This window comes from Pristiophorus japonicus, chromosome 14, assembly GCF_044704955.1.
Source record: "Pristiophorus japonicus isolate sPriJap1 chromosome 14, sPriJap1.hap1, whole genome shotgun sequence".
In the NCBI taxonomy this organism is placed as follows: domain Eukaryota; kingdom Metazoa; phylum Chordata; class Chondrichthyes; family Pristiophoridae; genus Pristiophorus; species Pristiophorus japonicus.
In genome coordinates, this window is record NC_091990.1 from 10,858,731 (window position 1) to 10,885,918 (window position 27,188).

A 27,188-nucleotide genomic window follows, 5' to 3' on the forward strand; every position below is an offset into this window, starting at 1 on the left:
CAGTCAGGACTTGCTGGGTGACGACAAGACAATGGTACCACGAGGCTGCATAAAGAATCTGGTTATCAGTTAGCTCAGAGGGGCTATGCAGATGGAACTCCTGTGTCTTGTGATATTCCTCGCTGCACCATGTTGAATGAAAAGGGAACCCTACTAATTCCATTTCAATAACAAACAATGAAAGACCGTGCTTTACATTAATGCTGCCAGCAAAAGACAGATGGCAAGAAGTTACCCTGTTTGTGAGAGTGAAATGAGAGGCACCATAAAACAATGACATTTCATCTGGCCTTCGCAATATGACCCCAGGAAACGGGCTGGGTGACTAAAGGTTTTATGCGGGGCTGGGTAAGAAGTGTGCCGATTCAAAGGCCAAGTGTATTCCTATATAAATTACCTCGACTGACAATGGGTGCTGTCCATGGTCACGAGAAGGCAAGAAATTACTGTTGGCAATTACCAAATGATTGTTTAACACATGTGTACCGAGATTCTCTACTGTTGTAACAGAAGTATTGTCCAAAGGGGGCTAGACTCTATTAATCACTTTGTTTAAAAAAAAAATGCCCTCAAAAACTGGTGGAGTATAACTCACACTGTGAACTTGTGCTGTGAAAGAAAAAAAGAAAGACCTGGATTTATATAGCGCCTTTCACCACCGGACACCTCAAAATGCTTTACAGCCAATGAAGTACTTTTGGAGTGCAGTCACTGTTGTAATGTGGGAAACGTGGCAACCAATTTGCGCACAGCAAGCTCCCACTCACAGCAATGTAATAATGACCAGATAATCTGTTTTTTTGTGATGTTGATTGAGGGATAAATATTGGCCAGGACACCGGGGATAACTCCTCTGCTCTTCTTCAAGATAGTGCCGTAGGATCTTTTTTTACGTCCACTTGAGAGAGCGCTAAATAATAAGAATTGGAAACGAGTCAGATTTTATTTGGGGGGGGGATTTAATTATTCAGGGTCATTGATATTCTGACCATATTCATTTTTTCAAACATTATACAACTGTAGACCACCATCAGTAAATATAAATGTTTAAGTAGTGGTCTCACTGTCTCCACAATAATAAGGCTAAGATGGAGACCCCTTGTTTATGTCAGTGGAAGTTAGGCTTTGTGTCTTCCTAACTAAATATAAGAATATAAGAAATAGGAACAGGAGTAGACCATTAGGCCCCTCAAGCTAGCTCCGCCATTCAATAAGATCATGGCTGATCTTCGACCTCAACTCCATTTTCCCACACTATTCCCATATCCCTTGATTCCCTTAATATCCAAAAATCTATTGATCTCTGTCTTGAATATACTCAATGATTCAGCATCCACAGCCCTTTAGGTTACAGAATTCCAAAGATTCACAACCCTCCGAGTGAAGAAATTCTTCCTCATCTCTGTCTTAAATGGCTGACCCCTTAGCCTCAGACAATGCCCCCTGGTTCTAGACTCACCAGCCAGGGGAAGCAACCTCTCAGCATCTACCCTGTCAATCCCCCTCAGAATCTCGTATGTTTCAATGAGATCACCTCTCATTCTTCTAAACTCCAGCAAGTGCAGGCCCAAACTCTCCTCATAGGACAACCCTGTCATCCCAGGGATTAATCTAGTGAACCTGCGTTGCACCGTATCTAAGGGTTCGAATAAGGAGACCAAAACTATGCACAGTACTCCAGATGTGGTCTCACCAAAGCCCTGTACAATTGCAGCAAGACTTCCTTACTGTGGTATTCCAACCCTCTTGTAATAAAGGACAACATGCCACTTGTCTTCCTAATTACTTGCTGCAAAAGTAGATCCCAAGGACTACCTTACCAAATAGTATCAAAAATAATAGAACATGGTTTCAAACATAGTACAGTCCACTGCTTAATAAATCAGAAATGTTTTGCAGGACTTTGGAGTATTTATCTTTCTATTTTTCTTTCTCTTTTAGGTAGTTTAGTTGATTTTCTGAAGACACCTACAGGATCAAAACTCAGCATCGTGAAGCTCATTGACATGGCAGCACAGGTGAGAAACTGTTTCTGGGTATGTGTGGACATGACTTGGCCTGGAGGGTGTTGCATGGGACAGTCCCGTGCAATCGATTTTTAAGTCGGTTCACGGACTCCCAGGCCGCCTGCAATTTCTGCGGTCTGGAGGAGTTCGTGTTCAATGTCTATGTTGAATGTGTGAGGTTGCAGCCCCTCTTCCATTATTTGAGGGGGCTGCTCCTCAAATTCTGGTTGCACTTCAGTCCCACACTCCTGATCTTTGGGCACCCTGTGCGGAGGGGAGTGGGCAGGTCGGAAGGCCTCCTCGTAGGACTGCTCCTGGGCCGGGCCAAGGTGGCCATTAACCGGTCCAGGCAGCGGGCGGTCGAGGGGGTCGTTCAGCCCGACTGCCTGCCTCTCTTCTGCGGTTACATCCGAGCCAGGGTGTCCCTGGAGATGGAGCACGCGGTGTCCACCGGTACGCTCGTGGCCTTCCGCGAGATGTGGGCGCTGGAGGGACTGGAGTGCATCGTCACCCCCGGCAACCAAATTTTAATTTGATCCTTTTAATGTCAAAAGTTTAATTTGTTTAATGTGTCGGTTTTCGTGCCCCTTTAAGAAGGGGTCACTTAATTAATCGTTTCACCAAAATAGTTGTGTAGACATGAAATAAAGAAAGGGGGAATGCTGGAATTGCTGAGCGGGTCAGTCAGAATCTGAATGAGCAAACCCTGGCCCATGTTTGGGTGGAAACACAGCCTCAAAATCAGTTCTGCTGAATATCCCAAGCTGATGCATTCACCGATCCTTCTCGTTGAAACATATAAGATTCTGAGGGGGATTAACAGGGTGGATGCTGAGAGGATGTTTCCCCCCGGGCTGGAGAGTCTAGAACCAGGGGTCACAGTCTCAGGATAAGGGGTCGGCCATTTAAGCCAGAGATGAGAAGGAATTTCTACACTCGGAGGGTTGTGAATCTTTGGAATTCTCTGCCCCAGAGGGTTGTGGATGCTGAGTTGTTGAGGATATTCAAGGTTGAGATCAATAGATTTTTGGACTCAAGGGGAATCGAGGGATAGGAGGATTGGGTGAGAAAATGGAGTTGAGGTTGAAGATCAGCCGTGATCTTATTGAATGGCGGAGCAGGCTTGAGGGGCCCAATGGCCTACTCCTGCTCCTAATTCTTATATCCTTATGTTCCAGGTGCTGTTCAAGCTACTCTGTCTTTCCAGTATTATTTTGTTTTGATTCATATTTCCAGCAGTCAGCTTTTCCTTTTATCTCTACATATTGCGGATCACTTCGAAAGACCTGGAGGAGATATTTGTACCTGATTTTTACAATTTATTTTTCTGCACAGTGGGCTTTGAATGTTCTTAATTACATGACACTCGGGATGTCTATGGTTTGATTCTATAATACGAAGTGGATTGCATTACTCCACTTTGTTTAACGATGATTGGGGAGTAACAACATGTTATCAATAAAAAAACCTGAACAATTGCATGTTGAGTGCCATCGAGAACCTCAACCACATCCCGTTGCACATTTAAATGTTAACAAAAGCTCGGTAAACTTGACAACGCTCACCGCAATAATGCACAATGGTTTAAAAACACGTTGCAAAGAGGCGGCCAGTATGTTAAAGGCAACCAGTCTTTATGTGGTATGTGAGAGTTCGAAGAGCAGCCAACGTATGAGCAAAAGAGCACATGCATAAAAATGAGTGCAAAAGCACGAGACTGAGCTCAGAGCCGAGTTCAGCGTGATTGATGTCTGTCTTTTATCATGTTACAGTCAAGAGGGATGGGCGACACGAGTCACTGAGGGTCATGGTGCACGAACATCCCAACTTGTAATATGGCACAGGAAAAGGGGCAGAGTAGGTGAAAAGACAGTATTGCTGTTTGACACTTGAATAGCGCAAGAATAATGGGTAGGTTAGCCGCTAAACCATTGAAAAACAGCAATATGCTGGCAAGTGAGCACAAATTTCAAATAGGGGCTCAAATTCTGGCAACATTTAAGGAAAGAGACTGTGCATGAAGCTATCTAGTAATGTCTGTAGTGTAAGAATGTCTGAAATAGGGGGCCTAGACTTAATGAAACCTTTTGACAGTTGCCTCACCCCTGTGCTCGCTGCCTGTGTCCTAACTCACACCAAGTCCCGCTCACCCATCACCCCCTGTGCTCGCTGCCTGTGTCCTAACTCGCACCAAGTCCTGCTCACCCATCACCCCCTGTGCTCGCTGCCTGTGTCCTAACTCGCACCAAGTCCCGCTCACCCATCACCCCTGTGCTCGCTGCCCGTGTCCTAACTCACACCAAGTCCCGCTCACCCATCACCCCCTGTGCTCCCTGACCTACATTGGCTCCCGGTTAATCCACGCCTTGATTTCAAAATTCTCGTCCTTGTTCTCAAATCCCTCCCTGGCCTCGTCCCTCCCTATCTCTGCAATCTTCTCCAGCCTCCCTCCCGCCCCCGAGATATCTGCACTCCTCTAATTCTGCCCTCTTGAGCCTCCCTGATTATAATCACTCAACCCAAGCCCTCATTGAGCCAAAGTATCAAAATCTTCCTGAGACCAAACACTTAAGCAATTATCTTAAATATTCTTTTTTTATTTATTCATCCATGGGATGTGGCCGTCGCTGGCAAGGCCAGCATTTATTGCCCATCCCTAATTGCCCTTCAGAAGGTGGTGGTGAGCTGCCATGTACCACTGCAGTCCGTGTGGTGATACCTCTTTGTAATGTTTGGTACAACTCAGAGGGCAGTCAAGAGTCAATCACATTGCTGTGGGTTGGGAGTCACATATCGGCCCAGATCGGGTAAGGGCACCAGATTTCCTTCCCTAAAGGACATGAGTGAACCAGATGGGTTTTTACAATAATCCAGTGGTTTCATGGCCACCATTACTGACTTTATCATTTTTATTGCAGAATTATTTAATTAACTGAATTTAAATTCCCCAGTTGCCCTGGTGGGATTTGAACTCATGTCTCGGGATCATTAGTCCAGGCCAATGGATTACTGGTCCGGTAACATAACCACTATTGTTCCCACTAAATATACATGTATTATAGTTATCATAGAATTTAAAAAGTAACGATTTGTTTCTCGAATTTTCCGTGCCTAAGTAGACGCGTACGCTTACGGAGAGCATGGTGTGTGACGGTTCCAATCCAGGTGGTGTTACAGAAGAATGGGGTGTGTGCTGACTCTGTGGGTTTGTGAGATTTCCTGCAGACGCACAAACTCTCAACTCTCATAAACTTTAGCTTTCCTAAAAGCTCAACCCGGCATTGACACCTGTCAGTATGAAAAACCGTGCGCTGTAAGAGTCAAACTACATGATCACAAATAGTTTTTCAAACATGTTATAGCACAATAAACAGCCCTCAACTACAAGCTGATTGTCTAAGAAACTGACACTGAGTTCCCTACTTAAGGGTAGGGTAGTGTCTTGAACCATAGAAACATAGAAAATAGGTGCAGGAGCAGGCCATTCAGCCCTTCTAGCCTGCACCGCCATTCAATGAGTTCATGGCTGAACATGAAACTTCAGTACCCCCTTCCTGCTTTCTCACCATAACCCTTGATCCCCCGAGTAGTAAGGACTTCATCTAACTCCCTTTTGAATATATTTAGTGAATTGGCCTCAACTACTTTCTGTGGTAGAGAATTCCAAAGGTTCACCACTCTCTGGGTGAAGAAGTTTCTCCTCATCTCAGTCCTAAATGGCTTATCCTTTATCCTTAGACTGTGACCCCTGGTTCTGGACTTCCCCAACGTTGGGAACATTCTTCCTGCATCTAACCTGTCTAAACCCGTCAGAATTTTAAACGTTTCTATGAGGTCCCCTCTCATTCTTCTGAACTCCAGTGAATACAAGCCCAGTTGATCCAGTCTTTCTTGATAGGTCAGTCCCGCCATCCCGGGAATCAGTCTGGTGAATCTTCGCTGCACTCCCTCAATAGCAAGAATGTCCTTCCTCAGGTTAGGAGACCAAAACTGTACACAATACTCCAGGTGTGGCCTCACCAAGGCCCTGTACAACTGTAGCAACACCTCCCTGCCCCTGTACTCAAATCCCCTCGCTATGAAGACCAACATGCCATTTACTTTCTTAACCGCCTGCTGTACCTGCATGCTAACCTTCAATGACTGATGTACCATGACACCCAGGTCTCGTTGCACCTTCTCTTTTCCTAATCTGTCACCATTCAGATAATAGTCTGTCTCTCTGTTTTTACCACCAAAGTGGATAGAACGGTTACAGTACAGAAGGAGGTCATTCGGCCCGTCGAGCCCGTGCTGGCTCTCTGCAAGAGCACCTCAGCCAGTCTCACTCCCCCCACCCCTCCCTGCCCTTTCCCCGTAGTCCCGCACATTTTTCCTTCAGATACTTATCCAACTCCCTTTTGAAAGCCACAATTGAATCTGCCTCCACCAGCCTTTCAGGCAGTGCATTCCAGATCCTAACCACTCGCTGCGTAAAAAGGTTTTTTTCTATGCTGCCTTTGGTTCTTTTGACAATCGCCTTCAATCTGTGTCCTCTGGTTCTCCACCCTTCTGCCAATGGGAACAGTTTCTCTCGCTCTACTCTGTCCAGACCTTTCATGATTTTGAGTACCACTATATCGTGCTGTGGTCATGTTACTGGTCTGCACTGTAGTAATCCAGAGGTCTGGACTAATAATCTAGAGAACATATACCATGCCAAAACATCCCCTCGAGTCAGTTTGAGAATTTGAATTCAGTTAAAATAATTTTCAAATAAAATGCTAGTATCAGTTTTTTTAAAGTGACGATGAAACTATCGGATTGTTGCAAAAACCCAACTGATTATTGATGCCCTTTTCAGGAAGGAAAGCTTCTGCCCTTACATGGTCTGGCCTATATGTGACTCCAGTCCCACACCAACATGGTCAACTCTTAACTTAGCTGTGGCTCAGTGGGTAGCATCCTTGCCTCTGAAGTCAGAAGGTTGTGGGTTCAAGTCCAGAGACTTGGGCACAAAAATCTAGGCTGACACTCCCAATGCAGCACTGAGGGAGTGCTACACTGTCAGAGGTGCCGTCTCTCAGATGAGACGTTAAACCGAGGCCCCGTCTGCTCTCTCAGGTGGATGTAAAAGATCCTATGGCACTATTTCTAAGAAGAGCAGTGGAGTTATCCCTGATGTCCTGGACAATATTTCTCCCTCAATCAACATCATAAAAAAACAGATTATCTGGTCATTATCACATTGCTGTTTGTTGGAACAATTGGGTGCTGTGTTTACAACAGTGACTACACTTCAAAAAGTATTTCCATAGCAGTAAAGTGCTTTGGGGACGCCCTGAGGTTGTGAAAGGCGCTATATAAATGCAAGTCTTTCTTCTTAACTGCTCTCTTCATCAAATTCTTGATGATCGTGTATTTAAGTCATTTATATCACTATTCCAACAAACAAGAGCAAAATGAATAGTTTACTTCAGGAATAAATCGTGTTTATTTAAGATGATCACATTATAAGGATAATTTGGGGATAATTAATGCATAGTCCATAGATATTGTAAACAGGTCTCAATAGGGTTCATTTGAGAAGTGAACAAGAGGAAGTATAAGATTATTAGGCTGGTTAGGATTTGGAGTGCTCTGCCTGACAGGGCGGTGGATACAGATTCAATAGTCGCCTTCAAAAGGGAATTGGATAAATACTTGAAGGAGAAACAATTGGCGGGATATGGGGAAAGAGCGGGGGGAGTGGGACTGACTAGATTGCTCATCGAAAGAGCCGGCGCAGACTCGATGGGCCGAATGGCCTCCTTCAGTGCTGTGCAGTTCTATGATTCTGTGAATATTGCCCCAGTTTGGCTCCTACGATATGTTTCTTGGGACAAATTTTGGTGTTGGCTATGGCTCAGTTGACATAGAGGGGAGAGGAAATCGAGCAACTGGAGAAAATGGGGTCACAGTTTGAGCAAGAATGGCTGGAATTACAGACACAGAGGATTCAGAAGCACAAGCACAGGCTAGGCAAGAGGAGGTAAGTTAAATGAAGGCTGAGAGCCAGCATCTTGATTAAGCAAATGGAAGAGTGACATTAATATCAACAACAACAACTTGTTATTATATAGCGCCTTTCATGTAGCAAAACTTCCCAAGGCATTTCATAGGAGTGTGACACCAAGCCACATAAGGAGAAATTAGGGCAGGTGAACAAAAAGGTAGGTTTAAGGAGCGTCTTAAAGGAAAAGAGAGAGGTGGAGTGGCTTGGGGAGGGAGTTCCAGAGCTTGGGGCCCAGGCAGCTGAAGGCACAGCCACCGATGGTTGAGCAGTTACAATCAGGGATGCTCAAGAGGGCAGAATTAGAGGAGCACAGATATTTTGGGGGGTTGTGTGGCTGAAGGAGGTTACAGAGGTAGGGAGGGGCAAGGCCATGGAGGGATTTGAAAACAAGGATGAGAATTTTGAAATCGAGGTGTTGCCAGACCGGGAGCCAGGGGTGATGGGTGAGCGGGACTTGGTGCGAGTTAGGACACGGGCTGCCGAGTTTTGGATCACCTTAAGTTTACGTAGGGTAGAATGTGGGAGGCCAGCCAGGAGTGTGTTGGAATAGTCAAGTCAAGAGGTAACAAAGGCATGGATGAGGGCTTCAGCAGCGTACGAGCTAATACCTTTAGCTGCATGATCGATACAGTAATGTGTCTCGCCTAAAATGTACTTTATTTTTCATCAAACATTCCCTTTTGTTCATATAGGTAAATTACAATATCACTTAAGATTGAATTTAAAATCTGAAGTAGATCTTGACAGCTGGAATTTAGGTTTTATGTTTTTGGGCCAATGATGGCGGCGAGGTGGGAAAGTTAGCGGCCGGGAATAGTTTGCGTCTTGGTATGCAAGTTTGGGCATCTGGGCCCTGCGTCAGGGGCGCAGCGCGCAGGGAGGCGTTGTACACCTCTCGTGGTGCGAGGATGGGAATCTCCCGAAGCTAAAGAGCTGGGCCAGGAGCTCCCCAAGAGAAGCCGGGGCGGGGGGGGGGGGGGGGGGGGCGGGGGGGCTGGTGGGGGGGGGCAGCGATGGGGGGGGGAAACTAAACAAAAAACACAAAAACATTCCCCAAAACATTGCCCACGCCACCACAACATGAATCGCCCCCAAAAATTAAAAGAATACACAATCACTCTTCACTTCGAGGTCCATTACTGACCTCGCCGCTGTCGAGATGGTAGGACCGCCCTGATTTCCCAGACGGTCAGTGCGGAGCGCGCCGCGGGGCGGGCGGGTCGGGCAGGAGCTCAAACTCGCGCCAGTGTCGCGACCAGGGGCGTTGCACACCGGGCCGGGACAGCTCTTCCACGCAGGGCCGCTTCCCGCCATCGCTAAACCCGACCCCGAGAATCGCTGTGGGGCGCAGAATACCTGGCTGCCGCCATTGCCACGCTCCAGGATGAAAAACAGAGTGCAAAAGACCAAATAAATCCAGCCCTTACTTTTTTAAAAACTTCTCAGCCCTTTAGAAGCATTGTGATTGAGGATAAATGAAGTTTCTGCTGAGAAACAAATTAGCATTGTCATTTGCAGCTCCTACAGTAGCAATGAGAGGCCCGTCTGAACTATGACTTTCTTCTGCAGATTGCAGAGGGAATGGCCTTTATCGAAGACAAAAACTATATCCACCGAGACCTTCGTGCAGCAAATATCCTGGTGTCTGAAGAGCTGAACTGCAAGATTGCTGACTTTGGCCTCGCCCGACTGATTGAAGACAATGAATACACAGCAAGGGAGGGTAAGACGTTATCCCATGTATTTGCAGGTGTGGCTCCTCGTTTCGATTCAAGGAGACGGTGTCGAGAATGAAATATCTTCATTTTATAATTTACACAAAAGGAGAAGTTTGAAGGACAAGATACTTAAGCTGTGTAGAAAAAGATGGCATGTATCATCACCCTACAGCCATTGGAGGCATGGTTAAAGCTTCAGAATGGCCACATGCTGTACATAGTAAGGGTGAGAACGTATAGAAGACAGTGAAAATGGAGAGAGGAATCCAGATACAGACCATATCAAGCCCGGGATTCAGGAGTAGTGTTACTGACGGAGTGTGAGATTGGGGAGTAGTGTTACTGACGGAGTGTGAGATTGAAGAGTAGTGTTACTGACGGAGTGTGAGATTGGGGAGTAGTGTTACTGACAACATCCCGAGATTGGGGAGTAGTGTTACTGACGGAGCGTGATATTGAGGAGTAGTGTTACTGACGGAGCGTGAGATTGGGGAGTAGTGTTACTGACGGAGCGTGAGATTCAGGAGTAGTGTTACTGACGGAGCATGAGATTGGGGAGTAGTGTTACTGACGGAGCGTGAGATTCAGGAGTAGTGTTACTGACGGAGTGTGAGATTGGGGAGTAGTGTTACTGACAACATCCCGAGATTGGGGAGTAGTGTTACTGACGGAGTGTGAGATTGGGGAGTAGTGTTACTGACGGAGTGTGAGATTGGGGAGTAGTGTTACTGACAGAGCATGAGATTGAGGAGTAGTGTTACTGACGGAGCATGAGATTGGGGAGTAGTGTTACTGACGGAGCGTGAGATTCAGGAGTAGTGTTACTGACGGAGTGTGAGATTGGGGAGTAGTGTTACAGACAGAGCGTGAGATTCAGGAGTAGTGTTACTGACGGAGTGTGAGATTGGGGAGTAGTGTTACTGACAACATCCCGAGATTGGGGAGTAGTGTTACTGACGGAGCGTGATATTAAGGAGTAGTGCTACTGAAGGAGCGTGAGATTGGGGAGTAGTGTTACTGATGGAGCGTGAGATTGGGGAGTAGTGTTACTGACGGAGCGTGAGATTGAGGAGTAGTGTTACTGACGGAGCGTGAGATTGGGGAGTAGTGTTACTGACGGAGCGTGAGATTGGGGAGTAGTGTTATTGACGGAACGTGAGATTGGGGAGTAGTGATACTGACGGAGTGTGAAATTGGGGAGTAGTGATACTGATGGAGTGTGAGATTCAGGAGTAGTGTTACTGACGGAGCATGAGATTGGGGAGTAGTGTTACTGACGGAGCGTGAGATTCAGGAGTAGTGTTACTGACGGAGTGTGAGATTGGGGAGTAGTGTTACTGACAACATCCCGAGATTGGGGAGTAGTGTTACTGACGGAGTGTGAGATTGGGGAGTAGTGTTACTGACGGAGTGTGAGATTGGGGAGTAGTGTTACTGACAGAGCATGAGATTGAGGAGTAGTGTTACTGACGGAGCATGAGATTGGGGAGTAGTGTTACTGACGGAGCGTGAGATTCAGGAGTAGTGTTACTGACGGAGTGTGAGATTGGGGAGTAGTGTTACAGACAGAGCGTGAGATTCAGGAGTAGTGTTACTGACGGAGTGTGAGATTGGGGAGTAGTGTTACTGACAACATCCCGAGATTGGGGAGTAGTGTTACTGACGGAGCGTGATATTGAGGAGTAGTGCTACTGAAGGAGCGTGAGATTGGGGAGTAGTGTTACTGATGGAGCGTGAGATTGGGGAGTAGTGTTACTGACGGAGCGTGAGATTGAGGAGTAGTGTTACTGACGGAGCGTGAGATTGGGGAGTAGTGTTACTGACGGAGCGTGAGATTGGGGAGTAGTGTTATTGACGGAACGTGAGATTGGGGAGTAGTGATACTGACGGAGTGTGAAATTGGGGAGTAGTGATACTGATGGAGTGTGAGATTGGGGAGTAGTGTTACTGACAACAGCCCGAGATTGGGGAGTAGTGTTACTGACGGAGTGTGAGATTGGGGAGTAGTGTTACTGACGGAGTGTGAGATTGGGGAGTAGTGTTACTGACGGAGTGTGAAATTGGGGAGTAGTGATACTGATGGAGTGTGAGATTGGGGAGTAGTGTTACTGACAACAGCCCGAGATTGGGGAGTAGTGTTACTGACGGAGCGTGAGATTGAGGAGTAGTGTTACTGACGGAGCGTGAGATTGGGGAGTAGTGTTACTGACGGAGCGTGAGATTGAGGAGTAGTGTTACTGACGGAGCGTGAGATGGGGAGTAGTGTTACTGACGGAGCGTGAGATTGGGGAGTAGTGTTACTGACGGAGTGTGAGATTGGGGAGTAGTGTTACTGACGGAGTGTGAGATTGGGGAGTAGTGTTACTGACGGAGCGTGAGATTGAGGAGTAGTGATACTGACGGAGCGTGAGATTGAGGAGTAGTGTTACTGACGGAGTGTGAGATTGGGGAGCAGTGTTACTGACGGAGCGTGAGATTGAGGAGTAGTGTTACTAACGGAGCGTGAGATGGGGAGTAGTGTTACTGACGGAGCGTGAGATTGAGGAGTAGTGTTACTGATGGAGCGTGAGATGGGGAGTAGTGTTACTGACGGAGCGTGAGATTGGGGAGTCGTGTTATTGACGGAACGTGAGATTGGGGAGTAGTGTTACTGACGGAGTGTGAGATTGGGGAGCAGTGTTACTGATGGAGTGTGAGATTGAGGAGTAGTGTTACTGATGGAGTGTGAGATTGGGGAGTAGTGTTACTGACGGAGTGTGAGATTGGGGAGTAGTGTTACTGACAGAGTGTGAGATTGAGGAGTAGTGTTACTGACGGAGTGTGAGATTGGGGAGCAGTGTTACTGATGGAGTGTGAGATTGAGGAGTAGTGTTACTGACGGAGGGTGAGATTGGGGAGTAGTGTTACTGACGGAGCGTGAGATTGAGGAGTAGTGTTACTGACGGAGTGTGAGATTGGGGAGTAGTGTTACTGACGGAGTGTGAGATTGGGGAGTAGTGTTACTGACAGAGCGTGAGATTGAGGAGTAGTGATACTGACGGAGCGTGAGATTGAGGAGTAGTGTTACTGACGGAGTGTGAGATTGGGGAGCAGTGTTGCTGACGGAGTGTGAGATTGGGCAGTAGTGTTACTGACGGAGCGTGAGATTGGGGAGTAGTGTTACTGACGGAGTGTGAGATTGAGGAGTAGTGTTACTGACGGAGTGTGAGATTGGGGAGTAGTGTTACTGACGGAGTGTGAGATTGGGGAGTAGTGTTACTGACGGAGCGTGAGATTGAGGAGTAGTGTTACTGACGGAGAGTGAGATTGGGGAGTAGTGATACTGACGGAGCGTGATATTGGGGAGTAGTGTTACTGACGGAGTGTGAGATTGGGGAGCAGTGTTGCTGACGGAGTGTGAGATTGGGGAGTAGTGTTACTGACGGAGCGTGAGATTGGGGAGTAGTGTTACTGACGGAGTGTGAGATTGAGGAGTAGTGTTACTGACGGAGTGTGAGATTGGGGAGTAGTGTTACTGACGGAGTGTGAGATTGGGGAGTAGTGTTACTGACGGAGCGTGAGATTGAGGAGTAGTGTTACTGACGGAGAGTGAGATTGGGGAGTAGTGATACTAACGGAGCGTGAGATTGGGGAGTAGTGTTACTGACGGAGCGTGAGATTGGGGAGTAGTGATACTGACGGAGCGTGAGATTGAGGAGTAGTGTTATTGACGGAACGTGAGATTGGGGAGTAGTGTTACTGACAGAGCGTGAGATTCAGGAGTAATGTTACTGACGGAGTGTGAGATTGGGGAGTAGTGTTACTGACAACATCCCGAGATTGGGGAGTAGTGTTACTGACGGAGCGTGAGATTGAGGAGTAGTGTTACTGACGGAGCGTGAGATTGGGGAGTAGTGTTACTGACGGGGCGAGAGATTGGGGAGTAGTGTTATTGACGGAACGTGAGATTGGGGAGTAGTGATACTGACGGAGTGTGAAATTGGGGAGTAGTGATACTGATGGAGTGTGAGATTGGGGAGTAGTGTTACTGACAAAAGCACGAGATTGAGGAGTAGTGTTACTGACGGAGTGTGAGATTGGGGAGTAGTGTTACTGACGGAGCGTGAGATGGGGAGTAGTGTTACTGACGGAGCGTGAGATTGGGGAGCAGTGTTACTGACGGAGTGTGAGATTGGGGAGTAGTGTTACTGACGGTGCGTGAGATTGGGGAGTAGTGTTACTGACGGAGTGTGAGATTGAGGAGTAGTGTTACTGACAGAGTGTGAGATTGGGGAGTAGTGTTACTGACGGAGTGTGAGATTGAGGAGTAGTGTTACTGACGGAGTGTGAGATTGGGGAGCAGTGTTACTGATGGAGTGTGAGATTGAGGAGTAGTGTTACTGATGGAGTGTGAGATTGGGGAGTAGTGTTACTGACGGAGTGTGAGATTGGGGAGTAGTGTTACTGACGGAGTGTGAGATTGGGGAGTAGTGTTACTGACGGAGTGTGAGATTGGGGAGTACTGTTACTGATGGAGCGTGAGATGGGGAGTAGTGTTACTGACGGAGCGTGAGATTGGGGAGTCGTGTTATTGACGGAACGTGAGATTGGGGAGTAGTGTTACTGACGGAGTGTGAGATTGGGGAGTAGTGTTACTGACGGAGTGTGAGATTGGGGAGCAGTGTTACTGATGGAATGTGAGATTGAGGAGTAGTGTTACTGATGGAGTGTGAGATTGGGGAGTAGTGTTACTGACGGAGTGTGAGATTGGGGAGTAGTGTTACTGACGGAGTGTGAGATTGAGGAGTAGTGTTACTGACGGAGTGTGAGATTGGGGAGCAGTGTTACTGATGGAGTGTGAGATTGAGGAGTAGTGTTACTGACGGAGGGTGAGATTGGGGAGTAGTGTTACTGACGGAGCGTGAGATTGAGGAGTAGTGTTACTGACGGAGTGTGAGATTGGGGAGTAGTGTTACTGACGGAGTGTGAGATTGGGGAGTAGTGTTACTGACAGAGCGTGAGATTGAGGAGTAGTGATACTGACGGAGTGTGAGATTGAGGAGTAGTGTTACTGACGGAGTGTGAGATTGGGGAGTAGTGTTACTGACGGAGTGTGAGATTGGGGAGCAGTGTTACTGATGGAGTGTGAGATTGAGGAGTAGTGTTACTGACGGAGGGTGAGATTGGGGAGTAGTGTTACTGACGGAGCGTGAGATTGAGGAGTAGTGTTGCTGACGGAGTGTGAGATTGGGGAGCAGTGTTGCTGACGGAGTGTGAGATTGGGGAGTAGTGTTACTGACGGAGCGTGAGATTGGGGAGTAGTGTTACTGACGGAGTGTGAGATTGAGGAGTAGTGTTACTGACGGAGTGTGAGATTGGGGAGTAGTGTTACTGACGGAGTGTGAGATTGGGGAGTAGTGTTACTGACGGAGCGTGAGATTGAGGAGTAGTGTTACTGACGGAGAGTGAGATTGGGGAGTAGTGATACTGACGGAGCGTGAGATTGGGGAGTAGTGTTACTGACGGAGCGTGAGATTGGGGAGTAGTGATACTGACGGAGCGTGAGATTGAGGAGTAGTGTTATTGACGGAACGTGAGATTGGGGAGTAGTGTTACTGACAAAGCGTGAGATTCAGGAGTAATGTTACTGACGGAGTGTGAGATTGGGGAGTAGTGTTACTGACAACATCCCGAGATTGAGGAGTAGTGTTACTGACGGAGCGTGAGATTGAGGAGTATTGTTACTGACGGAGCGTGAGATTGGGGAGTAGTGTTACTGACGGGGCGTGAGATTGGGGAGTAGTGTTATTGACGGAGTGTGAGATTGAGGAGTAGTATTACTGACGGAGTGTGAGATTGGGGAGTAGTGTTACTGACGGAGTGTGAGATTGGGGAGTAGTGTTACTGACGGAGCGTGAGATTGAGGAGTAGTGTTACTGACGGAGCGTGAGATTGAGGAGTAGTGTTACTGACGGAGTGTGAGATTGAGGAGTAATGTTACTGACGGAGCGTGAGATGGGGAGTAGTGTTACTGACGGAGCGTGAGATTGGGGAGTAGTGTTATTGACGGAACGTGAGATTGGGGAGTAGTGTTACTGACGGAGTGTGAGATTGGGGAGTAGTGTTACTGACGGAGTGTGAGATTGGGGAGCAGTGTTACTGATGGAGTGTGAGATTGAGGAGTAGTGTTACTGATGGAGTGTGAGATTGGGGAGTAGTGTTACTGACGGAGTGTGAGATTGAGGAGTAGTGTTACTGACGGAGTGTGAGATTGGGGAGCAGTGTTACTGATGGAGTGTGAGATTGAGGAGTAGTGTTACTGACGGAGTGTGAGATTGGGGAGCAGTGTTACTGATGGAGTGTGAGATTGAGGAGTAGTGTTACTGACGGAGGGTGAGATTGGGGAGTAGTGTTACTGTCGGAGCGTGAGATTGAGGATTAGTGTTACTGACGGAGCGTGAGATGGGGAGTAGTGTTACTGACGGAGCGTGAGATTGGGGAGTAGTGTTATTGACGGAATGTGAGATTGGGGAGTAGTGTTACTGACGGAGTGTGAGATTGGGGAGTAGTGTTACTGACGGAGTGTGAGATTGAGGAGTAGTATTACTGACGGAGTGTGAGATTGGGGAGTAGTGTTACTGACGGAGTGTGAGATTGGGGAGTAGTGTTACTGATGGAGCGTGAGATTGAGGAGTAGTGTTACTGACGGAGCGTGAGATGGGGAGTAGTGTTACTGACGGAGCGTGAGATTGAGGAGTAATGTTACTGACGGAGCGTGAGATGGGGAGTAGTGTTACTGACGGAGCGTGAGATTGGGGAGTAGTGTTATTGACGGAACGTGAGATTAGGGAGTAGTGTTACTGACGGAGTGTGAGATTGGGGAGTAGTGATACTGACGGAGTGTGAAATTGGGGAGTAGTGATACTGATGGAGTGTGAGATTGGGGAGTAGTGTTACTGACAACAGCCCGAGATTGAGGAGTAGTGTTACTGACGGAGTGTGAGATTGGGGAGTAGTGTTACTGACGGAGTGTGAGATTGGGGAGTAGTGTTACTGACGGAGCGTGAGATTGAGGAGTAGTGTTACTGACGGAGCGTGAGATTGAGGAGTAGTGTTACTGACGGAGTGTGAGATTGAGGAGTAGTATTACTGACGGAGTGTGAGATTGGGGAGTAGTGTTACTGACGGAGTGTGAGATTGGGGAGTAGTGTTACTGATGGTGCGTGAGATTGAGGAGTAGTGTTACTGACGGAGCGTGAGATGGGGAGTAGTGTTACTGACGGAGCGTGAGATTGAGGAGTAATGTTACTGACGGAGCGTGAGATGGGGAGTAGTGTTACTGACGGAGCGTGAGATTGGGGAGTAGTGTTATTGACGGAACGTGAGATTGGGGAGTAGTGTTACTGACGGAGTGTGAGATTGGGGAGTTGTGTTACTGACGGAGTGTGAGATTGGGGAGCAGTGTTACTGATGGAGTGTGAGATTGAGGAGTAGTGTTACTGACGGAGTGTGAGATTGGGGAGTAGTGTTACTGACGGAGTGTGAGATTGAGGAGTAGTGTTACTGACGGAGTGTGAGATTGGGGAGCAGTGTTACTGATGGAGTGTGAGATTGAGGAGTAGTGTTACTGACGGAGGGTGAGATTGGGGAGTAGTGTTACTGTCGGAGCGTGAGATTGAGGATTAGTGTTCCTGACGGAGTGTGAGATTGGGGAGTAGTGTTACTGACGGAGCGTGAGATTGGGGTGTAGTGTTACTGACGGAGCGTGAGATTGGGGAGTAGTGATACTGACGGAGTGTGAGATTGGGGAGTAGTGTTACTGACGGAGTGTGAGATTGGGGAGTAGTGTTACTGACGGAGTGTGAGATTGGGGTGTAGTGTTACTGACGGAGTGTGAGATTGGGGAGTAGTGTTACTGACGGAGTGTGAGATTGGGGAGCAGTGTTACTGATGGAGTGTGAGATTGAGGAGTAGTGTTACTGATGGAGTGTGAGATTGGGGAGTAGTGTTACTGACGGAGTGTGAGATTGGAGAGTAGTGTTACTGACGGAGTGTGAGATTGAGGAGTAGTGTTACTGACGGAGTGTGAGATTGGGGAGCAGTGTTACTGATGGAGTGTGAGATTGAGGAGTAGTGTTACTGACGGAGGGTGAGATTGGGGAGTAGTGTTACTGACGGAGCGTGAGATTGAGGATTAGTGTTACTGACGGAGTGTGAGATTGGGGAGTAGTGTTACTGACAGAGCGTGAGATTGGGGAGTAGTGTTACTGACGGAGCGTGAGATTGGGGAGTAGTGTTACTGACGGAGCGTGAGATTGGGGAGTAGTGTTACTGACGGAGCGTGAGATTGGGGTGTAGTGTTACTGACGGAGCATGAGATTGGGGTGTAGTGTTACTGACGGAGCGTGAGATTGAGGAGTAGTGTTACTGACGGAGTGTGAGATTGTGGAGTAGTGTTATTGACGGAGCGTGAGATTGGGGAGTAGTGTTACTGACGGAGCGTGAGATTGGGGAGTAGTGTTACTGACGGAGTGTGAGATTGAGGAGTAGTGTTACTGACGGAGCGTGAGATTGGGGAGTAGTGTTACTGACGGAGTGTGAGATTGGGGTGTAGTGTTACTGACGGAGCGTGAGATTGGGGTGTAGTGTTACTAACGGAGCGTGAGATTGGGGAGTAGTGTTACTAACGGAGCGTGAGATTGAGGAGTAAACATAAAACATAGAAACATAGAAAATAGGTGCATGAGTAGGCCTTTCAGCCCTTCGAGCCTGCACCACCATTCAATAAGATCATGGCTGGTCATTCCCTCAGTACCCCTTTCCTGCTTTCTCTCCAAACTCCTTGATCCATTCAGCCGTAAGGGCCATATCTAACTCCCTCTTGAATATATCCAATGAACTGCCATCTACAACTCTCTGTGGCAGGGAATTCCACAGTTTAACAACTCTCTGGGTGAAGAAGTTTCTCCTCATCTCAGTCCTAAATGGCTTACCCTTTATCCTTCGCCTATGTCCCCTGGTTCTGGACTTCCCCAACATCGGGCTCATTCTTCCTGCATCTAACCTGTCCAGTCCTGTCAAAATCTTATACGTTTCTATGAGATCCCCTCTCATCCTTCGAAACTTCAGTGAATACAGGCCCAGTCGATCCAGTCTCTCCTCATATATCAATCCTGCCATCCTGGGAATCAGTCTGGTGAACCTTCGCTGCACTCCCTCAATAGCAAGAACGCCCTTCCTCAGATTACGAGACCAAAACTGAACACAATATTCCAGGTGAGGCCTCACTAAGGTCCTATACAACTGCAGTAAGACCTCCCTGCTCCTATACTCAAATCCCCTAGCTATGAAGGCCAACATACCATTTGCCTTCTTCACCACCTGCTGTACCTGCATGCCAACTTTCAGTGACTGATGTACCATGACACCCAGGTCTCACTGCACCTCCCGTTTTCCTAATCTGCCGCCATTCAAATAATATTCTGCCTTTGTGTTTTTGCCACCAAAGTGGATAACCTCACATTTATCCACATTATACTGCATCTGCCATGCGTTTGCCCACTCACCTAACTGTCCAAGTCACCCTGCAGCCTTTTAGCATCCTCCTCACAGCTCACGCTGCCACCCAGCTTAGTGTCATCTGCAAACTTGGAGATATTACACTCAATTTCCTCAACCAAATCATTAATGTATATTGTAAATAGCTGGGGTCCCAGCACTGAGCCCTGTGGTACCTCACTAGTCACTGCCTGGCATTCTGAAAAGGACCCGTTTATCTCGACTCTCTGCTTCCTGTCTGCCAACCAGTTCTCTATCCACGTCAGTACATTACCCCCAATACCATGTGCTTTAATTTTGCACACCAATCTCTTGTGTGGGACCTTGTCAAAAGCCTTTTGAAAGTCCAAATACACCACATCCACTGGTTCTCCCTTTTCCACTCTACCAGTTACATCCTCAAAAAGATTTTAGAAGATTTGTCAAGCAGGATTTCCCTTTCATAAATCCATGCTGACTTGGACCAATCCCGTTACTGCTTTTCAAATGTGCTGCTATTCTTTAATAATTGATTCCAACATTTTCGCCACTACTGATATCAGGCTAACCAGTCTATAATTACCCGTTTTCTTTCTCCCGCCTTTCTTAAAAAGTGGTGTTACATTAGCTACCCTCCAATCTATAGAAACCGATCCAGAGTCGATAGACTGTTGGAAAATGATCACCAATGCATCCACTATTTCTAGGGCCACTTCCTTAAGTACTCTGGGATGCAGACTATCAGGCCCCGGGGATTTATTGGCCTTCAATCCCGTCAATTTCCCTAACACAATTTCCTGCCTAATAAGGATTTCCTTGAGTTCCTCCTTCTCACTAGACCCTCGGTTCCCTCGTATTTCCGGAAGGTTATTTGTGTCTTCCTTCGTGAAGACAGAACCAAAGTATTTGTTTAACTGGTCCGCCATTTCTTTGTTCCCCAAAGAGGCGTTAAGCCGGGGCCCTGTCTGCCTTCTCAGGTGGATGTAAAAGATCCCATGGCACTATTTTGAAGAAGAGCAGGAGAGTTATACCTGGTGTCCCACCCAATATTTATCCCTCAATCAACATCACCAAAGAAAACAGGATATCTGGTCATTATCACATTGCTGTTTGTGGGAGCTTGCTGTGTGCAAATTGGTTGCTGCGTTTCCCACATTACAACAGTGACTACATTTCAAAAGTACCTAATTGGCTGTAAAGCGCTTTGGGACGTCTGGTGGTCGTGAAAGGCGCTTTATAAATGCAAGTCTTTCTTTTCTCAATGTTTATGCTGGGCACCAAGTGAGCTGATAGTGAATCACACTAAGATTTGGGTTTAGGGGATGTTTTGCTTTGCGTTTACAAAGCCGATCTATATTGCCTCTTGCAAAACCCATTTTTGCTTCTTGGTTTTCAAATTGCTCCGAACCCTGTTGATAATACATTATAAGGTCTGTGCATATGGTATATGTCCGGAGAGTATTCCTTCTTAGCTTTTGAATTATGTTTCAGCAAATGTGAAGAATGGGAGTTGTATGGGAAAGTTAAGGCACTATAGGTGCAGATTGATTAGTGGAAGGCATGGGGTAATGTGGACAGGACGTCAATGCAATGGTCATTGAGAGGAAGATCTGCTGCAATGAGATCTTGCCAAATGACTATTGCGGCTGGCAAGAGATTCTCTTCTGCATTCACTTTGGGCTCCTCCTGTTCTTCGTGTTGATCCCCTTGCAAGAAGCAAGGTGCTCCCTCCTCCAGGATCTTCAAGGTGATGTGTCTTAGCAGGGAAACGCTGTGTAGCATGCAGAAGATTACCACAATCTTTGACACTTTAGCTCGGGTGTATCACAGCTTGAATTGTGTAGTGTATTTGCTTCATGGGCTCTTTGCTTAAGCATTCATAGCAACACATTGGTATTAAGAACTAGCTGGTTTATTAACAAAGGTTTAACAATCACACGACACATTACCAGTTCATCCACTTGGCTCACAACTGCATAACTCATTGTGGATGACCTCGACCCAACTGACTGGGGTTTTATTGAGGCTTGTGAACATCACGTGACTGGCTAAGCCACACACAATTCAACAGCACTACAACTATTTTAGCATAACTTTAAATCAAGTGACCCCCCTTTTTTAAAGGGCACCAAAAACCACAAATTAACAATTGAACATAAAAGGGAACATTTTCAAATCAAATTAAATTAAAATTTTGTTCCCTGTTGAAATGATGCACTCCAGTCCCTCCGGCGCCCACCTCTCGCGGAAGGCCGCGAGCGTACCGGTGGACACCGCATGCTCCATCTCCAGGGACACCATGGCTCGGATGTAACCGCGGAAGAGAGGCAGGCAGTCAGGCTGAACGAGCCCCTCGACTGCCCACTGCCTGGACCGGCTGATGGCCCCCTTGGCCAGGTCCAGGAGCAGTCCTACGAGGAGGCCCTCCGACCTGCCCGCTCCCCTCCGCACAGGGTGCCCAAAGATCAGGCGCGTGGGACTGAAGTGCAACCAGAATTTGAGGAGCAGCCCCTTCAAATATTGGAACAGGGGCTGCAACCTCGCACATTCAACATAAACATGGAACCACGGACTCTTCCAGACCACAGAAATTGCAGGCGGCCTGGGAGCCCGTGAACCGACTTAAAAATCTATTGCACGGGACTGCTCCGTGCACCACCCTCCAGGCCAAGTCCCCCAATAAATAGTGGGAGGACTCCCGCGTAGCGAGCATTTCAATGGGGACCCCCGCCTCCTCCGGACGGCAGAAGAGGATGGCAAAGTGGAGAGTGTGCCAGAGCAGCCCGAACAGGAATCCCCTCCGTGCAGAGCTGAAAGGCACGGAGGGGATTTCCCCGAGGCGGCTCAAGTTGTGAGGCAACCCCTTGCCATTTAGGCCAGTGGGCCAAATATTGATGGAATGGCAAAGTGCCTTAAAATATATTGTGATCGCCCCCTTGGGGAGCACGCGCTGAGCTGCAAAATGATGTTGGCTGAAAACGAGCTGAATAATCGTTGTAGAATCCTTGGCGATTTAGGAAGTAGGATTGTGCAATGAAGTATGTGGGGCTGCATGGAGCCGACTATAATCCCCAGGACCTGCCGCTCTGCAAGATTTTGCAGCCGTCTGACACTGCAGTCAGTTGTTCTGGAAGGCAGGGGAGGAAATTAGTTGCTCGAGCAAATAAGGCTTTATCCATTTATGTACTGCAAATTGACAAAGTTGGTTGATGTCGCCTGTGGCATCTTGAAATGATCTGGGGACACAAAAGTTAGCAGGCCCATTGATAAGTTTGATTGCAAGTCGCTTTGCAACACACAACACAATTCAATTTCAGTTTCCCTTGTGAATTGTAGCCAGTGGAAGCGTTGCTAAGATATTGAGGTCGATGGACTTTGATTGCAAATAGGGATGCAAAGGTACCAGGGAGGGTGCACCGACTGCCTCTGGTGCAGACTGACCTGCCTTGCATCCCTCTCTTGGTCCTTCTCTTGTTCCCGGGGAGCTGCCATGGGGAAAACCCAGAGGGCGGGATTTTAGGCTTTTCTGTTTTCAGGGTAAAAGCGGAGACGGGATGGGAAAGTTACCGGCTGGGAATAGGTTGCACTGTATTAAGAAATTTTCGCCATCTGGGGCACTGTGTCAGAGGGCGCAGCGCGTAGCGAGGCATTGTACAACATTCGAGGCGCAAAAATGGGAAATTCGTGAACTAAAGTGCCGTGCCTTGTGCGCTCCGAGAGAGGCCGGGGGGGGGGGGGGAACCTTAAAAAAAACACCAAAACATTCCCAAAACATTGCCCACGCCACCACAACACAAATCGCTAAAATAATTAAAAGAACCAACACTGGCACTTACCGTTACAGCACTTTACCGTCCTCACTGCGGCCGGCAACACTAGAGCGCTCTGGTTTCCCCGGCGGTCATTGTGGACGCGATTCTGGGCGGACGGGTCGGGTTCGAGTCAAAACTCGCGCCGGTGTCACACCGTGAGGCGGTGCACACCCGGCGCGGCTCTCCCTGGCGGTCCTGCTCAGTGCCGCGGCAAAACACCGACCGGAGACAAGGAGACAAGAACGCCGCCTTTCACACCGCTCCGGGGCGAAACCCTGAGCGCAAAGGACCGGAAAATACAGCCCGGAGTGTTACTGTTAATGAAGTTGAAGAAAAATGACAATGGCCCAATTGTTACCACGAAGGTAATTGGCAACTAATTGACAAGAAGATGACAAACAAAAAAAACACACAAGGTATGAAGTCTCCTTGCATTCTTCAAGTAAGGCTCTTTGGAAGCGCTTCGATCAACAGTTCAGGTCCTAGGACCACTGGATGCCCACTCTATACACTTCGGATTTTACAGTCAGCAGCAAAGTGATGGCATGTGTTGCTGACCTTAAAGATCCAGCGATCTCTGTGGCATGGATTTAACCTTTCCCGACTTGAATTTCATTCTGCCGCCATCTATACGGGATCTCCGATGTCCGGCAACAGTGATGCCATCAAGCAGGCTAAGCAGCCAATCACTTTGAAGAGTCTGCACAGATGGCAAACCCGGAAGTAAAAAGCACTGATTTTCCTTCACTTGGTAATTGTTTTACAGAGAGCAAAAATAAAGATATGGACCGACACATGGGATTGAGGTAGAAGCTGAAATATCACTAACAAACTTTAAAAAAGATAAGTTTTATTATTTTAAAAATCAATGGGAATTTTTATCATAATGGAAAAATTTGACATTCCACAAATAAGAAATTCATTTTTCCGGGGCCAGAGAGATTGCTCAGCAGTAATTATGACTTAGTACGCCATTAAAAAACAAGTTACACCTCATTCAACAAGGTTTAATTTTGAGGAGGTGGGCGGAGGTTTACAATGGGATTAGAACATTAAGAAGTGGAAGTTCATGTCAATTCAAGTGGTTTGTAAGATTTCCATCTGCGAGAACTTCAACAGCGCACCCTGTGGAGGAGCGGGCAGTCACTGACGGCAACGTTCGCATGTCCACGTTTGTCTGCGCATGTGTGGACGCCAGAAGCCGCTGTCAGTTTTACAGAGTAATGATGGCACACATTGACAGTTTCGCTGACATTACATCCGCAAATCCGGGGGCCATTGTGTGAAGAACATTAATGAGCCAGAATTTGCTTCCAACGGCGTCTACCGTGAGTTAGACTTGCTCCCAAAGCAAGTCTACTCGGAACTCCTACACGGCAAACGAGCCCAAGGTGGGCAGAGGAAACGTTACAAGGACACTCTCAAAGCCTCCCTGATAAAGTGCATCGTCCCCACTGACACTTGGGAGTACCTGGCCAAAGACCGCCCTAAGTGGAGGAAATGCATCCGGGAGGGCGCTGAGCACCTCGAGTCTTGTCGCCGCGAGCATGCAGAAATCAAGCGCAGGCAGCGGAAGGAGCTTACGGCAAACCTGTCCCACCCTCCCCTTCCCTCAACGACTATCTGTCCCACCTGTGACAGAGACTGTAATTCCCGTATTGGACTGTTCAATCACCTGAGAACTCACTTTTAGAGTGGAGGCAAGTCTTCCTCGATTCCGAGGGACTGCCTATGGTGAGACTTACCCTTGCACCCTTCAGCTCTAAAAATGTTTTCCATAAAGTTGCTGTACGTGCGAGCTGATAACGGCGCAGCGAGGGAGACAGGGCACCCAGTGAGCAGGTCAAGCAGCAGGGAATCTCCGCCACCAGTCAGACTGAAGGATTGGGAAGTAGCCACAGGAAGGACTGAGAAGGAGGGTGAAATAAAGTGAGCGAATTCAATGTTAAATCCGGTACAGAAAGAGAAATAAAAAGAGGGAAAGAAATATTGGATTAAGAGAAAGAGAGAGAGAAAAGAGACAGAATGGAAAAGTTTAAAAAAAATGTAAAGTTAAAATAAAAACAGAAAATGCTGGAAATACTCAGCAGGTCAGGCAGCATCTGCGGAGAGAGAACCAGAGTTAACATTTCAGGTTGATGACCCATCGTCAGAACTGGAAAAAGTTAGAGATGTAACAGTTTTTTAATAAGTGTCGGGGCAGGGAAAGTTAATGTTAAGTTAAAATTGGATGATTTAAAAATCTCCCCGAAAAATTCAAAACCTGGAGAAACGAGACTCAACTCTTGCAAGGGTTAATTTTGGTGTCCGGGAGGTTGATTGGCAGTCATTGACACTTAATGCTGGCGTTAAAGGGGCATTCTCACTTGTAATGGCAAAGCTTAACTTACTTTGGTGAGTTGAATGGGTAAATATAGAAGGTTCTTATTAAAAAGAACGGGGAGAGTAACAGTGAGATGCTGTTTTCGTGAAGCTAATGGAAATTCAGGCAGCAACTTTTGGATAGTCCACACATCTGCCCCTTGCCTGAAGTTGCTGTATTATTTACACATAAATAACAGCAGCTCCATTGGCCTCACCATTATTTTGACAGCAAATTCTGGCCCAACACTTACATATTGAAACTATCAGATGGCTTAGGATACTTGGGGCACAAAATATTTGAACTAGTGTGACAGACACTTCTCCATCCCAACTTTCAGGCCATCTCACCCAGTTTGCAGCAGTCTTTCACGCAAAACCGATCAGAGCATTTCGGCTCATTTGTCTGAGCATCTCTTGTACACCCCCTAGTGGCTGGTCAGGGAGCAAGCCCCTTGATCAGGAATCGTGAGGAGGGACCAAAAATACTTCTAAAAAAGCCAAGAAAGTGACTGGACTATCAGCTACTGTTGGTATAACTTCTCAATGAAACCAATTTACAATTACTAAAAAAACTGTGAAATTTCCAGTGACGTATCCAAAAGCAGGATACTTTTCTCAAAAACATGACAGTCATTGAAAAGAAAGAAGGACTTGCATTTATATAGCGCCTCTCACGACCACCGGACGTCTCAAAGTGCTTTACAGCCAATGAAGTACCTTTTAAAGTGTAATCACTCTTGTAATGTGGGAAATGCAGCAGCCAATTTGCACACAGCAAGCTCCCACAAACAGCAATGTGATAATGACCAGATCATCTGTTTTAGCGATGTTGAATGAGGGATAAATATTGGCCCCAGGACACCGGGGATAACTCCCCTGCTCTTCTTCGAAACAGTGTCACGGGATCTTTTACGTCCACCTGAGAGAGCAGACGGCGTCTCGGTTTAACGTCCCGTTCGAAAGACAGCATCTCCGACAGTGCAGCACTCCCTCAGTACTGCATTGGAGTGTCAGCCTAGTTTTTTTGTGCTCAAGTCTCTGGTGTGGGACTTGAACCCACAATCTTCTGACTCAGAGGCGAGGATGCTACCCATTCAGTAAGTTTGAGGAAGTTTACTTTTCCATCATATTTTGGTTCCTGAAGTGACATCCACCAAAAATATAACTCTGGTTATCACAAACAAAAGCCAGCTTCATCCCCTGGCATGACTCCATTAATTATCTATTGTACTCTGAATGAAATTGGAAAATTCCAATGTTGATTTTTTTTTTTTTGGTTTGGTGCAAACAAGCTACTGTACTGCAAAGTTCAATTGCTTACACAGCTTTACCATATCGAATAAAGAATGACAGGAATTACGACGCTGAATACAAAAGCAAAATACTGCGGATGCTGGAATCAGGAATAAAAACAGAAAATGCAGGAAATACTCAGCGGGTCAGGCAGCATCTGTGGAGGGGAAGCAGAGTTAGCGTTTCAGGTCGACGACCCTTCGTCAGAATACTTTACGTACACCTGAGAGAACACCTCGGTTTGACGTCTCATCCGAAAGACGGCACCTCCGACTGTGCAGCCTAACCCTAACCCTAACCCAAGCACAGCTGAATACATTAAAATTATTGGGGGGAAAATTGCGGTTGGACACTTCCTTCGGACGAACGCCCTCGACCCGAAAAAAATCTACGAAACTACCTGTAAGTCCCGGAGAGACGTAGGATTCCGGTCGGAGGTCTTCAT

The 27,188-nt window shown here is 47.2% G+C and overlaps 1 protein-coding gene across 1 annotated transcript in view; it reads left to right on the forward strand.

Annotated features, from left to right (window-relative positions):
• lck (LCK proto-oncogene, Src family tyrosine kinase) overlaps positions 1-27,188 on the forward strand; it is a 97,222-nt gene that overhangs the window by 57,188 nt on the left and 12,846 nt on the right. Inside the window, exons 10-11 of the mRNA XM_070898414.1 lie at positions 1,942-2,018; positions 9,610-9,763. Of these exons, the coding sequence (XP_070754515.1) occupies positions 1,942-2,018; positions 9,610-9,763 (231 nt within the window). The remainder of the gene's footprint in view (positions 1-1,941; positions 2,019-9,609; positions 9,764-27,188) is intronic.